Source organism: Gorilla gorilla, chromosome 11, assembly GCF_029281585.2.
Source record: "Gorilla gorilla gorilla isolate KB3781 chromosome 11, NHGRI_mGorGor1-v2.1_pri, whole genome shotgun sequence".
NCBI lineage: Eukaryota > Metazoa > Chordata > Mammalia > Primates > Hominidae > Gorilla > Gorilla gorilla.
This window is the reverse complement of record NC_073235.2, coordinates 92708356-92725844: the sequence shown is the minus strand read 5'-3', so window position 1 is coordinate 92725844 and position 17489 is coordinate 92708356. Positions and strand designations below refer to the sequence as shown.

Below are 17489 nucleotides of genomic sequence, written 5' to 3'. Positions count from 1 at the left end.
TAGTACAGAAGTGTGAGAATAACGTGGAGCTAACAGGGCTTAAAAGGCATAGGAATAGTACTTGCTTGATTCTGGTCAATAAATTTTTTCTTACAATAATGTAAAAGAATTTTGTTAAGAATTTGTACAGTCCAAAAGATGGCGCCATAGAGCTTGGTTCCCACGGCTTTCCTTTTGTTTTTGTTATAGAAGGTTTTATTTTTTCCAGTATAGAAAATGACAGTTTTATTTTCTCTTGTTACCCACCATGAAGAGTAGCACAGTATCTTTAAGATTTTAGAAATTCAAACATTTACTCAGTATTTTGAAATACAGTAAAATAAAAATGAATGTTACTGAGTGGTTCTCCACATGGTAGATCAGAATTATGTAAAATTATTCCAGTGTTTCTGAAAGAGAAACAATTTTTTTATGAATAGATATTTAAGTGACTAAATTTATTCTGTTTCTGGGGAAGACAAATTTTTTATCTCTTTTGCCATTTATATAAAACATCTGGGGTTGCATTTTCTTAAGTTAATATGAGGGGACGTCAAAAAGTTTGTGGAAAAATGGAATTAATTAAGATAGAAATAAAAATAACTTTTTTTCTCAACATAAACTCTGTCAAATTTAAGGTACTTCTTTTGTCAGGAGTGATACCAGTCATTTAGTCCATCCCTAAATAATTGAGGGTCCTGGGAATTTAACTATGCAAAGGCAGTGTTTTTTATATTGGTAACTGAAGAAAAATGGGTGCCATCTACAGATTTTTAAAGACTGGTGTGTTAGTCTGTTTGGGTTGCTATAGAAGAATACCTGAGGCTGGGTAATTTATTTGGCTCACAGTTCTGCAGGGTGTGCAAGAACCATGGCACTAGCATCTGCTTCTGGTGAGGGCTTCAGGTAACTTCCAATTATAGCAGGAGGGGAAGGAGAGCTGGCATATCACATAGCGAGAGAGGGAGTGAGAAAGAGAGAAGGTGCTACATTCTTTTAAACAGCCAGCTTTTGTATGAACTGATAGAGCGAGAACTTACTCGTTACTGTGGGGATGTACCAAGCCATTCATGAGGGATCTGCCCCCATGACCACACCTTCCATGTGGCCCCATCTCTAATGTTGGAGAATAAATTTCAACATGAGATTTGGAGGGGACAGATATCCAATCTATATCAATTAGGAAACATAAAGGAGTAAGAAGGAGCCAAATCAGGTCTATAAGGTGGATGCCTAATAATTTCCCATTGAAACTCTCAAAATTGCCCTTGTTTGATGAGCGGAGTAAGTAGGGGCATTTACATAGTGTATGAGGAGTCTCTGATGAAACTTTGGGCCTTTTTCTGCTAAAGCTTTGGCTAACTTTTCATGATAGTTCTTTGGTGTTCCAGAAAGTCAACCAGCAACCTGCCTTGAGCGTCCCAAAAAATTGTTGCCAACCTTTGCTCTTGACCAGTCTGCTTGTGCTTTGACTGGACCACTTCTCTCTCTTGGTAGCCATTGTGGTTGTGCTTTATCTTCAGGATCATACTGGTAAAGCCATGTTTCATCTCCTGTTACAGTTCTTCAAAGAAATGCTTCAGGATCTTGATCTCACTTACTTAAAATTTCCATTGAAAGCTCTGTTCTTGTCTGCAGCAGATCTGGATGCAATGGTTTTGGCACTCATCGGATGGAAAGTTTGCTCAGCTTTAATTTTTCAGTCAGAATTGTGTAAACTGAACCAATTATAAAAGAATTGTGGCATTGGCTATTGTTCATGCCATTAACTATCAATCATCTTCACTTAGGGCATGAACAAGATGAATTTTTTCCTCACAAATTGATGTGGATGGTCTGCCAGTGTGGGCATCTTGAACATTGTCTCATGCCTTCTTAAAAAGAGTTATCTATTTGTAAACTGTTGATATCTTTGAGGCATTTTCCTCACAAACTTTTCACAACTCACCAGTGATTTTACTTTTCTTCCACACAAGCTTTACCATAAATTTGATATTTGTTCTTGCTTCAATTTTAGCATAATTCATGTTGCTCTGGTAGGGGCCCTTTCAGACTGCTGTTGTATCCCTCTTAGGACCTCAAGCTAGATCCTGTTCTGGTATGTTATGACAAATTAGTAAGAGTTGATTTTCATACAAAAAAAATTGAAGTTCTTGCATAGTTTTTTCATAATAATGCATATTCCGTGAACTTTTTGAAGATTCCTTGAATATAACAATTGCAGATTTGTTTAAATATAAAATTAAGTAGATATAGAACAGAGGACAATCCTTAAATTTTTGTTTCGTACATGTAGTACCACTCCTGTTTCCCTCCCCAACTGAATTGGATTTAAAGAACATTTTAGGTTCTTCTCTCCTCCTCTCTCTCCCTCCTAGTCTTCCTTTTTTTCCACCACCTCTTGCATTTTCGAATAGAAATGAAGTTGGTTCCCCAACCTAACTCAAAATATGGCACAGTAAGGTATTGTTTTTGTGTTTCTCAAAGTGCTCTTAAGATGCTACTAGTGAGAGGGTTTTTTGATTATAGGAGACCACAATATGCCACCCTAAATATGCCACTTTGGCATAATGATTATTTTGAGCAGATTATTTTGAGAACCAGCAGATACAGGATCATCTCTGAAAACAGCACAAGTTACCTTTTTGTAAGAGAAATGTGTACCTAGAAAGGAAATCTCTATTTGTAAGAGTGTCTCCCTTTCTGGGGAAGAGAAGGATGACCAAATTGCAAGAGACTCCTGTCAACAGAGATACCAACATAAATCTGCAAAACAATCGTTTCTCTTATTTACCATGCTTTTTGTGGTAACCTTCCTTCACATCCTTTCGAGTTGAAGTTGTTATGTAAGCTGGAGTTTTAGGCTCCCTCTTGGAGAGTTTTTATTTCTCCCTGGATAATCTTCTGTGTATACATGAGGTATACATGTTAATAAACTGTTTTTCTCTTGTTAGTCTGTCTTGTTAGAGCAGTCCCAGCTAAGAACTCAGAAAGGTAAAGGGAAAATTCCCCCACCACACACAATCAATAATAGAAAATTAAGTTTTAAAGTGTATTTTAGAAAGAGCATGTTGTCATGACTAGAGAAGTGGGAATTGGAATGGAATAAAAATAATGAGCATATACGTGACCCAAATGACTTTATTGTAGTATAAACTACCCACATGAAAGTTGACTAGTGCTCTGTTAAATGGGAACTACTGAATCAGATTATGTTTATCCACTGATTAATGTCATTGAAGACATGTTCTTATTTTCATAAAAAGAATGAACAGTGCTCAAAGATTGAATTATGTTAATATATTGCAAAGACTTGTTAGACATAATGGGTACCTTTTTTCAGTTTTAAAAGGTGTTCTGTTTCTTGCTATTAGTGACAGTTGAATAGAAGACATTTTAAGAAACCATTTTTTAATTAAATAATAAAGTGCCGGGTTTTTCATAACAACATTTATTTTACTTAGTATGGAACCTGAGAGGCCGGGCGCAGTGGCACATGCCTGTAATCCCAGCGCTTTGGGAGGCCAGCGTGGGAGAGTCACTTGAGACCAGAAGTTCAAGTCCAGCCTAGGCAATATAGCGAGACTCTGTGTCTCCAAAAAATTAACCAGGCATGGTGGTGCATGCCTGTAGTCCCAGCTACTTGGGAGGTTGAGGCGGGAGGATTGTTTGAGTCTAGGAATTCAAGGCTGCAGTGAGCCATGATTGTCTCACTGCATCTGAGACCCTGCCGCAGGAAAAAAAAGAGAACCTGAGAGTTTATGAAAGAAGAGATGAAATAATTTTATTAAGTTAAGATTTTTAGAGAAACTTCTGAGTTCAGCTTCGTTTGGTATACTTCTTCCCACCCACCTATGTAATTTAAATCTCTTTTTTTTTTAAAAAACTGGAAGATATGAAAGGAGCTTTCTTTAAGAATGAAATATCAGTAACACAGCAGGAGCTGAGAGAGGAAAAATAGAGGGAAATTTCCCTTGGATTTCTAAGTGTATAAGGTGTTTGTTTATATGCATTCGTTTTTATCTATATTGATTATTCAACTTTCTCCAAGTGTGGTTGGATATCTTGTTTTGATAGAGAGCGATAGATCTCCTGTCATCCCCAGATGAGATTCTTTTAGATTTCCTTCTGTCTTATTAGGGGAGAGTTAGGATTGCTTTTATTTATTTATTTTTATTTTTATTTATTTTTGAGATGGAGTCTCGCTCTGTCACCCAGGCTGGAGTGCAGTGGTGTGATCTTGGCTTACTGCAACCTCCACCTCCTGGGTTCAAGCAGTTCTCCTGCCTTAGCCTCCCAAGTAGCTGGGATTACAGGCGCGTGCCAGCACACCTGGCTAATTTTTGTATTTTTAATAGAGTTGAGGTTTCACCATGTTGGTCAGGCTGGTCTCGAACTCCTGACCTCAAGTGATCCACCTGCCTCAGCCTCCCAAAGTGCTGGGATTACTGGCATGAGCCACTGCGCCTGGCCGTAGGATTGCTTTGAGTTGCGTAGTTTCTTATAGTAAAATTTCAGGGTCATTTAGTTTCTTAATGAGCTTTTTTTTTTTTTTTTTTAACAGGTAAGCATTGGGATATATTGATTTTTCAAGATGTAATGGATTATCATCTAAGTGATGTTCCTTTGCTGCTTGTCAATATACCACAGATGGTCTGTTTAATTGTATTTTACTACTTGTCTGTCTTATTAGATAGAGCCCTTGTTTTTTTTACCTTCCTATACCCCATTTCCATCTACCCTTTAGCCCAGGGATATCTAAGTTGGAGAGTACTTTCATTTTCTTACCAAGAACTTGACCTCACTACCTTCTGTCTCCCTGCCCCCCCATTAAGGTATTGCATTCTGGGAAATTTTTGACTTGCAGGAGTATAGATATTCTTGGCAACTTTGACAAACTTACAGATTCTGAGATTTACAGGGAGTTTTTTTTTCCCTTGGCCATTTCCTTTGGCCATATTGGTCAGGTTTTGGGTTCCTTTCATTTGTAATATGAAGCCACCCTAGGTTCAAGGTCAAGTAGCAGGCACCTTTTGCCCTGTGCATTTCTCATCTGGCCTTCTGCCCTGACCGTGTTGGTTTGGATGATTTTTGGTCTAGAGGTTTCTGTTTCTTATTGAGGCGTGAAAGTATTTCAGAGAAGAAAAGCGGAGGAGAGCTCTTTGCCCATAAAACGAGCTCATTCCCCTAAGGATATATAGATATGTGAGCTTCGAAACTAACTAGAGGCTCATTATGACTTTAGCCATCATTTGAGATTGTTCTCAACTATTTTACCCAAGCAGCAAAACTTATTGGATGTCTAGATGTGCTAGATACTGGTTGGGCTCTGGTGATAAAACAGTGAACAAAACAGACATGTTTTCCTTTCTCCTAGAGCTTACTGTCCAAACAGGCAAATATGGGGTAGTCTGGAAATACATTAAACAATACCAGCCTTAACTGTGTGTATGTGCGAATAGTGTAGTGATGGGGGTAGTGTAGGGAAAGCCTTTTGGAGGAAGTTATATTTAAGCTGAGGCTTAAGGAAGGAGGAATTAACCAGGGAAGAAAAGCTGAGAGTAGTAAAAGAATGCGATATGGTTGGTGCAATTGTGTAAGGGTTTGATGCAGTGTTGAACGACAGTGTGTGGGTGAGAAGATAATAGCATATGTGAAAATGAGATAAGAGAGAATTCATATTTGAGCAAAGTTCAGTATGCCTACATTTTATACTGTGAAGGAGATAGGGGTTAAATTCTGAGGCCATAGAGGTAAGCAAGAAGCCAGATCAGCTCTCTTATAGGACATGTTAAGTAGTTGATCTTCAGATCAATATGGAGAGCTAATTAAGTGCTTTTTAGCAGGGGCAATGACTAGAACAGATTTGCATTTTAGAAAGAACTCTGGTGGGAAGAATTGACTTTAGGAGGGTGGGATTGGAAGTAAAGTGATCATTTAGGAAGCTATTGCAGGGAATCGGGTGAGAGATCATGGTGATTAAATATAAGGTAGAGGCCAGACACGGTGGCTCACACCTGTAATCCCAGCACTTTGGGAGGCGGAGGCAGTGGATCACCTCAGGTTGGGAGTCTCAGACCAGCCTGGCCAACATGGCGAAACCCCGTCTCTACTGAAAATAACAAAAATTAGCTGGGCCCAGTGGTGCGCACCTGTAATCCCAGCTACCTGGGAGGCTGATGCAGGAGAATCGCTTGAAACCCGGGAGGTAGAGGTTGCAGTGAGCTGAGATTACGCCACTGCACTGTAGCCTGGGTGACAGAGCAAGACTCCCTCTCAAAAAAAAAAAAAAAAAAAAAAAAGTAGGGTAGAGATAATGGGTAGATAGTTAGATTTAAGAGGGAGATAGGGAGATTTTGGAGAAGACTTGATGGGTTTTGATGATGGATTGTATGTGATAGATAAAGGGGAGCAAGAATGACTTTCAGGTGTCTAGGCTGGGCCATGGAATAAATGGTGGCACTGTTTACTAAGATTTGAGAAGAGTAGCTATGGAGTGGGCTGGGGAGAGTGAAGGGAGATGAATTTAATTTTGAGCTGGACCTCCTAGAATGGTAAATAATTAATAATAATACGTAAATAAGTTAAATATTTTCTCTCAATTATTTGTTGTTGAATATCATTTTTGTCTAAAAATAACATGAATTATACATACCCAATAGCAGGGTAAAAAAAACCTGTTTGGTGCTAATCTCTATGTGTTAGTCCATTAAAATACATTATTATATAATCAATATACATATTAAGATGCAATATGAGCCCGTTAATATGAGAAACATAGTAAAAAGTCTTTGTTTTTACTTTGCAGCCTGCTGTTCTGTTAGTCTAATGCATGTGGTCCCAGAGATACATTAAGAAACTTATTTAATAGTCATAATAGTAACTTTTATGCCATAGTGAAAGCATGTGCGATGACAAATCTACTTGAATTTCTAACAAAAGAAATTGAAATGGTGCTATTTGAAAGCACCATTTATCCTGAGTGATAGCGATAGGCTATCACATACTCTCTAATACTGTGATGCAGTGTTTATTCTGGGCAGGAGCTTACTCATTCTCCCTGGTTAGATTTAAATCCATGACTTTTTGTGTAAACATCAGTCACATCACCCCATTGTGTATCTTTCTGAGTTTTTTGTCTTCTTTACTGTGGTTATCAACTGTTTACTTTGGAATATTTACTTTTTGAGCACCAAGTTGAATTGTTTACATGTGTCTGTGTTTATGCGTTGAGGGATTAATCTTGCCATTAATATAAATCATGGGTGGTTAACTATGCCTTAAAATAACCTTAAATATCTTTTTTTTAAAAAAAAGGTGTAATAACTAAATTTATTTTTACTAGTACATTTTTTAAAATTTTATTTTACTTTAAACTCTGGGATACATGTGCAGAACGTGCAGGTATACATGTGCCATGGTGATATGCTGCACCTGTCAACCCGATCATCTAGGTTTTAAGCCCCGCATGTATTAGGTATTTGTCCTAATGCTCTGCCTCCCCTTGCTCCTCACCTCCCGACAGGCCCCGGTGTGTGATGTTCCCCTCCCTGTGTCCATGTGTTCTCATTGTTCAACTCCCACTTATGAGAACATACATTTGGTTTTCGGTACCTGTGTTAGTTTGCTGAGAATGATGGCTTCCAGCTTCATCCATGTCCCTGCAAAAGATATGAACTCATTGTTTTTTTATGGCTGCATAGTATTCCATGGTGTGTATGTGCCACATTTTCTTTATTTAGTCTGTCATTGATGTGCATCTGGGTTGGTTCCAACTCTTTGCTATTGTGAACAGTGCTGCAGTAAACATATGGGTGCATGTGTCTTTATAGTAGAATGATTTATAATCCTTTGGGTATATACCCAGTAATGGGATTGCTGGGTCAAATGGGGTTTCTGGTTCTAGATCCTTGAGAAATCACCAAACTGTCTTCCACAATGGTTGAACTAATTTACACTCCCACCAGCAGTGTAAAGCGTTCCCATTTTTCCACTGCCTTGCCAGCAGCTGTTGTTTCCTGACTTCTTAATAATCACTATTCTAACTGGTGTGAGATGGTATCTCATTGTGGTTTTGATTTGTATTTCTCTAATGACCAGTTATGATGAGCTTTTTTTCATAATATGTTTGTTGACTGCATAAATGTCTTCTTTTGAGAAGAGTCTGTTCATATCCTTGACCCACTTTTTGATTTTTTTTTCTTGTAAATTTGTTTCAGTTCCTTGTAGATTCTGGATATTAGACCTTTGTCAGATAGATAGCTTGCAAAAATTTTCTCTCATTCCATAGGTTGCCTGTTCACGTTGATGACAGTTTCTTTTGCTGTGCAGAAGCTCTTTAGTTTGATTAGATCCCATTTGTCAATTTTGGCTTTTGTTGGCATTGCTTTTGGTGTTTTAGTCATGAAGTCTTTGCCAATGCCTATGTCCTGAATGGTATTGCCTAGATTTTCTTCTAGGGTTTTTATGGTTTTAGGTCTTACGTTTAAGTCTTTAATCCATCTTAAGTTAATTTTTGTATAAGGTGTAAGGAGAGCGGTCCAGTTTCTGTTTTCTGCACATGGCTAACCAGTTTTCCCAGCACCATTTATTAAATAGGGAATCCTTTCCCCATTGCTTGTTTTTGTCAGGTTTCTCGAAAATTAGATGGTTTTAGATGTGTGGTGTTATTTCTGAGGGCTCTGTCCTGTTCCATTGGTCTATATACCTCTTTTGGTACCAGTACCATGCTGTTTTGGTTACTTTAAATATCTTTATAATTATCAGTCTTTGAAAATTAATATTGGGCTACTCTGGGCACGCTGCCTATGGGTTAGCCCTGCTCCACAAGGAGCAGTTAAAAAAAATTGCTTTTTGTCTAGAATAGTAATATCTGGAAATATGGGAGCAAGTGCTGATTCCTAGTTGCAGATTAATGTATTTATATGTTTGAATGGATTTAATTGTCCTTTTAAAGTACTTATAATGAGATGTTCTTTTAAAGCCAAAAACAGAGCTGTGTCAGCTTTTTTCTCCTATTGGAACAGTCTGAAAACTCATCTAGCTAGGTTTCTTAATTAAAAAGTAAAGTCTTAGGTTGCCTAAATTTTGCCTTTAGGGATGCCAAAAACTTAAATAGGAAGTCATTTTTACAGTGACAGAGTAGGAGTTTGACTACATTCACATACTTTTCCATTTTTGTTCAAATGTTATGCTTGTCCATATTGACATTGTTTATAGTAGATTATATTACCATGTGAAGATGATTGTTTAATAATAACGCAGTTAAAAAACAGTGAATGTCAGAGTGCTTGGGACACCATAAATATAAGGCAGAGAAGGGTTAAGATAGCATACCACACTAACTAAAGGAAAGTGGTATAACTTTTTAAATATCCAATGACGTACGTTTTATGGCAAAAACCTTTATTTGAGGTAGGACATACCATAATTGTAGAATGGTTAGATAGTACATTTAAATTTTAATGTCCTGTGAGTCTGTATCTATTGTGCCTTTAGTTGTGGTATTTTCTCATATGTCTGATTATTTCTGAGTTATTTCTAATTGAGTATTTAAAATGCAGATATTTTTGAGTCCTAGGATGATATTCTGTCTCCAAAGAAGATGGACCTTTGTTTCTGGTAGGTGTTCAGGCTAAGGGCACTAGCAGTCCCAGATCATCTCAATCTAGTCAGGACTTCAGAGAATTTGAAGCTGGACTTAATTCGAGGTCATCTTAGAATGATGGCTTGAATCTAGGCTATCCTAGTTCCTGAGGTCCCCTTAGGGGCCCAACTTGGCAAGCCCTAAATTTCCATTTTTGCTTCTTTAGAAGATAAGGCTTAGCTCAATCTGTTTCAAACTTTATTCAGCTTTTTACCATTTTAATATCACTGATTATTGACTGTACTCAACTGCAGAAAGATACTTTATAAATACTTGTCTAAAAGCCTCGGTTTATAACTAAATATGAAGCTGAATTACTTAATGAGTTCCATAGTGAACAATATGGCACTAGTACTAAAATGGAGAAACCATAGGAACAGACCTTTGCCTATCTGAAATAACTCTACTGGTATGATATTTTCAAACATTTAAAAATGACTAATCTTGGCAGGGTGTGATGACTCATGCCTGTAATCTCAGCACTTTGGGAGGCCGAGGTGGATGAATAACCTAAGGTCAGGCATTCAAGACAAGCCTGACCAACATGGTGAAACTCCGTCTCTACTAAAAATACAAAAATTAGCAGGGCATGCGCCTGTAATCCCAGCTACTCAGGAGGCTGAGGCAGGAGAATTGCTTGAACCCAGGACACAGAAGTTGCAATGAGCCAAGGTCACGCCACTGTGCTCCAGCCTAGGTGACAGAGATTCTGTCTCCAAAAAATGAAACAAAACAACAACAACAAAAAGTCATGAGATTTGTAGATGTTGTCTTCACCTCACTCTCCCCATCACCCCAGCTTCACCTAGAACATTCATACACTGTGGACAGAATTGGTCTTCTAAAAATAAAAAATAAAAATAATAAAAGTAAAAATGACTAATCTTGGCCAGGTACAGTGGCTCCTGCCTGTAATCCCAGCATTTTGGGAGGCTGAGGCATTTGGGTCACTTGAGGTCAGGAGTTTGAGACCAGCCTGGCCAACATGGTGAAACCCCATCTCTACTGAAAAAACAAAAACTAGCCCGGTGTGGTGGTGGGCGCCTGAAGTCCCAGCTGCTCGGGAGGCTGAGGCAGGAAAATTGCTTGAACCCAGGAGGCGGAGGTTGCAGTGAGCTGATATTGTGCCACTGCACTGCAGCCTGGGCAACACAGCAGGACTCTGTCTCAAAAATATAAATTAATTAAAAATAAAAATGGCTCATTTTGTGGCCAGGTGCGGTGGCTCACGGCTGTAATCCCAGCACTCTGGGAGGCCGAGGCGGGCGCATCACCTGAGGCCTGGAGTTTGAGACCAGCCTGGCCAACATGGTGAAATCCCATCTCTACTAAAAATACCAAAATTAGCTGGGTGTGGCAGTGCACATCTGTAGTTCCAGCTACTTCGGAGGCCGAGGCAGGAGAATCACTCGAGCTCAGGAGACCGAGGTTGCAGTGAGTAAAGGTCACGCCACTGCACTCCAGCCTGGGTGACAGGGTGAGACTCTGGCTCAAAATAAATAAATAAGTAAAAATGACTAATCTTGTAAACAAGTGGAAAGCTCTAAAAGGGGAAATAGACAGAACCACAATCATAAGAAATATTCGAACATATTTCTTTCAATAACAGATAAAACAGAGACATACTGAGTACGTATATTTTCATGCACATATTTTATATGCACACACATTATTTGAATGAAAATTAATAAGCTTGACCTAATGAACATGCACTCAGTAACTGCAGAATTCACGTTCATTTCATGTGTGTATGAAACACTTGCCAAAATAGGCCTTGGAATTCGTCTTAATATATTTTAAAGGATTAATCTTACAGAATATATTATCTGTCCCCAGTGGAATTAAGGTTGCAATCTGTAATGGAAAGATAATAGGGAAATCCCAAATGTTTGGAACATAAGCAGTAACCTTATATGACATCACAATGAAATGATCAAAATACAAAAAAAAAAGATTTAAAATCAATAAACAGTAAATATCAAAGCTGAAAATTATTTTTATAGACTATTAAAACTGATAAATCCTTAGTGATAAGTTGATAAAGACAAAGATAAAAGCAAAGTATGTTACAAATACAGAAATGAAAAATAGCACATCCCTATAAAACCCATAGCCATTAAAAAGATTACAAGAGGATGTTATGTACAACTTTATGGTCATATATTTCAAAATTTTGATGAAATGGACAAATTATAATCCATAACTGTTAATGAAAGTAAGTCTTTAAAAACCTTTTTACGAAGAAAATTTCAGTCCCAGGGGTTAGGGAGGGATTACTTAAATAATACACTAAATGTACCATAAGCAAAATGAATAAATTGTAATGTGTTAAGAATGAGAACTTCTATTCATTCCAAGACATCCTTGAAACAGTGAAAAGGCAAGCCACAGACTGAAAACATATTTGGTATACATCTGATAAGGGAATCCTGTCTAGAATATATAGAGAATTCTACCAATTCAAAAATCCAGTAAAAAAAAAAAAAAAAAAAGAGCAAAAGATTGGAACAGACGTTTCACAGCAAAAGATTAGAACAGACATTTCACAAAGAGGATACCAAGATAGCTAATAAACCTGAAAAAGCTCTCAACTGCATTAATCATCAAGGATATGCAAATTAAAACTTCAGTGAAATACCAACATATAGTCATTAGAATGGCTAAAATGTGAAAGACCTCTTGAAGTGTTGGTGAGGATGTAGAAACAGCAAACTCATATACAGCTAGTGGAGCAGAAATTGGTACTACCACTTAGGAAAATTGTTTTGATATATTTTAAAGTTGAATGAGTCAATACTTTTTTTTTTTTTTTTTGAGACGGAGTCTTGCTCTGTCCTCCAGGCTGGAGTGCAGTGGCACAATCTTGACTCACTGCAACCTCCACGTCCCAGGTTCAAGCAATTCTCCTGCCTCAGCCTCCCGAGTAGCTAGGATTACAGGCGCATGACACCATGCCTGGCTAATTTTTGTTGTTTTAGTAGAGACAGGGTTTCACCGTGTTGGCTAGGCTGATCTCGTACTCCTGATCTCAGGTGACCCGCCCACCTCGGCCTCCCAAAGTGCTGGGATTACAGGCATGACGTGAGCCACTGGTACCTGGCTTATTAATACCCTTTGACCTGACACTTTTACTCCCTGGTATATATCTGACCAAAATGTGTGCACTTTTGCACCAAAACATATGCAGAAGAATGGCCACTGAATTGTTACTTGAAATAGCCAAAAACTGGAGACAATCCAAATAGCCATTTATATTAGAATGGATTAACAAATTGTTTATTCATACAGTGCTATACAATGAAAAAGAACAAATTACTGCTATATGCAAGAACATAAAATCTCACAAACATAATGTTGACTGAAAGAAGTAAGATAGTAATATATATTCTGTGATTCTATTTATATCTAGATAAACCAGAAAAAACTCTAATCCTTTGTTAGAGGTCAAGATAGTAGCTACTTGAGGGTTGGAGGGTGTAGTGACTGACAGAGTGCATAGCACAATTTCTGATAGTTTTTATCTGGGTTTTGGTTACATGGGTGTGTTCATTTGGGGATAATTCATTGAAACTATATGCTTGCGAACTTACTATTTGTTACTGTTTGTGTACCTTTAAGTGGATATTATACATCAAGAGAGTTTAAAAAAAAAAAAAAGAAAGGAAAAAGAAAGAAAGCCTGTGTGGCTTACTGGAGGGGAAGTGAGAAAGTGGGGAATGGTAGACTATAAAATCAGGAAGGTAGAAGGGGACCAGATCATATGGGACCATATCAGCCATGATAATATTTTAGTGTGAAGGGAAGTCACTGGAGACTTCTGGGCGGGAGAATGACGTGATATGTTTTACATTTTAATAAGCGTGCTTTGACTAGTATAGAGATGATAGATTGTGGCAAGAATAGAAGCAAGATGCACCAGCCTGGGCAAGAGAGGATAAAGGCTTCAAGTAGGGTTGTAATAGTGTAGATGGTGAAAAGTGGCCCAGTCCAGGATATATTTTTAAGTTAGAGCTCTCAGGATAGTTCATAGATTACATTGTGGGGTAGAAAGGAAAGAAGGTAATGCTGAGATGTTTGGCCTGAGCAGCTGGGTGAATTGTGGTGCTGTTTACTGAGGTGAAGACAGAGAGAGGAGCACACTTAAGGAGAAATCAAGAGATTTACTTTTGATGTGTGAAGGTTGAGATACTTATTAGACATTCAAGATGAGACATTAAATAGCTGAGTAGAGAAATCAGGGATGGGGAAATAATTTATTAGTGTTTTAGGTGGTGCTTAAAATCCTAGGGCTGGAAGAGATCTCCTAGGGAATGCATGTAGACAGGACAGAGTACAGTGGGGTAGAGTGAAGTGGAGTAGAAGGATGACATCTAATTATTGTGGCAGGTCAACACTTTGATATCAGGGAGAAATGAAAGAGTAACTAATGAGTTAGATTTTAAAGCAGGAATGTATGGTGCCTCAAAGCCTAGTAAAGCATTTCATAAAGTAGGAATGAGCAACTGTCAAATATTACTGAGCTATTTAGCTAGTGTTCAGCTTGGTGAAAAATGAGATTTGACTACTGGGTTTGGTAGGTTTGGGGGAGAGATTTGAGGAGAGTTGGAATTGGAATAAAGTATTATATTTGGAGAATGAATCTGTATAAAATTAGCTAATACAATAAAACTTGAAGACTTTGAAGCCTTTTTAGTCTAGCAAAGGAGTATCAGCTAAGATTAATGGTTAAATAAAATGTAAAATCAAATTTCAGAAGTTAAGAGGGCTGCTTACAAGTAACCTATAATAGATTCTTTGATGTAAGATAGAAAAATTAGTTACGAATCTGCCATTAGGGTTTTATACCCCATTCAAAATGGTTCAGCGTATTCCTAGTATCTTCAAGTGAAGTGGCTTGACTATTCTGAACCTTCATTTTTATTGAAAGGCTTTAAAATTGCCTCTTAATGATTCTTATGTCAGTGGTCTCTTATTCTGATAGTTTTTCATTAATAACTTTTTACTCAAATCGATGTCTTTTCTTTAATTCACTATTATCAGCCAATGCTAAAATAAAACATAGTATGTAATATAAGATAACAAATGGAATCAATGAATCAATTACCCCGCATGGATCTGTAGCTTCTATGTGAAGTAATATGGGGTTTTTAAGTTTCTTTTTCCATAGAGTTCAGGAGGTGGAGAGGGCCCTCTGTAGAGAATTTGGTCTGTTAGGTTGTTCCTTTGTAAAGGAATGAAGATTCCAGAAGATGTGATGGGAATGGCTAGTCAGGGACAGCAGTGTTAGGAGGTTGTGTTGGGAGGAAAAGCACAGAACAGTATTGCAGTGAATATATACTGGGGGCCCAAAGACTTATGTTGTGTGATGCTGATGGAAGGATCTAGGTCTAGTTCTAACTGAAAATGTGGTGAAGAGACATTTTAATTGGAAAGAACAGAGACTCACTCAAAAAGATCCACAAAAGAGAATGGGGCAGTTATTAGACAAGTTCAGGGACCTTAGGCATTGCTTATGTTCCTGAAAATTGGACTGCAGGTGTGGGCTTGAGGCAAATTTAAGTTGTGTGTTTATTTTTCTATCTCTGCTTCTTTTTATGTGTTTGTTTTGTTTTCTGTCTTGTACAGACTGCAGCATTCTCAGGGTTTTTTTCTTTTCTTTTCTTTTCTTTTTTTTTTTTTTGTCTCTACCGCATATAAAACCAGCTTTTACTGGCTATCATTGTCATCTTTAGCTCAAATGTCAGATGACCTTTAAGCTTCACTGCCTGTCATCGACTGACAACTGTGCACTGTGTTTTAGTTTTAAGTAACTAAGAGTAAGAACCTTATCTAATTCACCCCTGCCTCTTTGCTCCCCAGGCCTCTGAATTCTGGTTAGTCTCCATTGGCTGCCCTTGGGTCCATCACCAATCCCTAGTTCAGCCCCTCCTGGGGAAAGGAAAAAAAGAGTCTCTGGGCAGAGCAGATTCCCTTAGAGAAAAAGCAGTGATTGAGCAGGCAGTGGCCTTATCTAGTAGTTTTTCTTCTTACCTTAGAAGTTTTATGATTAATTGAAATTGTAAAAGCTTAAAATTTTGGAGGAATGGCATGAAGCCCCCATGGCTAGTGGAACGAGTGCGGGAAGAGTGATGGGAGATAAAGTCAAAGAGGTCGGCTAGGCCAGGTGATATAGAGCCTTGCAGGCCATGGAATAGAGTGTGAATTTTATATATGTATAGTTGTATATATTCTTATATATAAAATATATATCAGATAAATAGACACATTTGTTCATATATAAGAAATACATAGGGAAAAAAATCGTAGGTTACTTACCAAATTGATAATAGCTATGTGTCTCTGTGGAGGAAGAGAATGACAGACAAGGATGGGGGTGTGATCAGACTTCATGTGTAAATGTTTAATAAAGGGGAATATAGTCATGTGCTGTTTGTGGAATTCAAAGTTAATTGAAAGAGGTGGGGACAACCTATTCCCTGAAGCAAGTTCCTGTGGAGTATAAAGATAATTTACTTGCTTTGTAATTTTGTAAGTGTGTGAATTTGCTTGTTTTTTAACAATATGTTTAAATCCCCCCCGCCTCTTTTTTTGCCTTTTTTCTCTAGGGAGTTGGTCTCTCAGTCCATGGGCAATTTCGAGTGGCTACAGAAAAGTGTCTTTTTGCTATGCCAGAAACTGCAATAGGTAAACAACCAGAATTTTTTTTATAATTACTTTTAGCATCATCTTCTTTTGATATGTTTCAGAGTTTACTGTTGTTGAAGGAATTGATGGACTCTTGTGTGAGATGCAACAATGAAAGGATTTTAAAAAAGAAATTAAATAGGAAGATACTTTGAAGTCTATATTAGCTCAATGATTGTATCTGAAAACACAAAACTGAGAACATTAAAGGAGACATTAACACACTATAAATAAAACATTAACACTATAGATAAAATATCATTAAGGGAATATATTTTTGCCTTTAGATCTGTGCAGTTTTGAGTTGTGATCAAAACTATCATATGACACTTCTGAGTTAATTTTTGTATATGGTGAGGGGTGTGGATCACCTATATAAGTCACAGTTTATTTTGTATATGGAAATACAATCATTCCAGTACCAACTGTTGAAAGGGTATTGTTTTGTTACTGAATTGCCTGTGTAGCTTTGTTATAGTTGTCTATAGATGTCAGTCATGGTGCCAACACCATGTTGTCTTGGTTAGTGTTGCTTTATAGTAAGTCTTAAAATCAGGTAGTGACAATGTTCCACCTTTGTTCTTTGTATCTTACCAAGTTGCTTTGGCTATATAGGTTCTTTATCTTTCCATATGTATTTTAGAGTTACTTGTCGATTTCAACAAAAAAGCCTGCAGATGAATTTAGAGAGAATTAACATCTTAACACTATCGAGTCTTTTCAGACCTGTGGGCAAGATATAATTCTTCATTTATGTAAGTGGTCTTTAATTTCTCTCAGCATGGATTTTTAGTTTTCAGTTTTTAGGTCTTATCTTTTGTCATATTTATCCATAAGTATTTCATATTAATGATATTTTTGAAAAAACTTTCAGTTCTAATTGTTAGTTACCAGTCTAAAGAAATACAGTTGATTTTTGTATTTACCTTTATCATGCAGACTTGCTAAACTCACTTATTAGTTTTAGTTGCTTTAGAATTGAATAGAATTCGATTCTACTTTACTGGAATTCCTAAAGAGACAATTATGTCATTTACAAGTAAGAGCAGTTTTACTTTTTCCTTTCCTTTTTCTAATCTGGATACCTTTTATTTCTTTCTCTTGCCCTATTGCGTAGAATAGAACTTCCAATACAATGTTGAATAGAAGTGGTGAGAGTGGACATTTTTTCCTTGTTCCT

General features: G+C 37.4%; 1 protein-coding gene across 5 annotated transcripts in view; it reads left to right on the top strand.

Annotated features, from left to right (window-relative positions):
* The window catches only part of HIBCH (3-hydroxyisobutyryl-CoA hydrolase), a 139478-nt gene that overhangs the window by 66545 nt on the left and 55444 nt on the right, over positions 1 to 17489 (top strand). For all 5 annotated transcript variants that reach the window (XM_055379247.2, XM_055379244.2, XM_055379246.2 and 2 more), the window contains exon 7: positions 16231 to 16309. In XM_055379247.2, coding sequence (XP_055235222.1) covers positions 16231 to 16309 — 79 coding nt within the window. The remainder of the gene's footprint in view (positions 1 to 16230; positions 16310 to 17489) is intronic.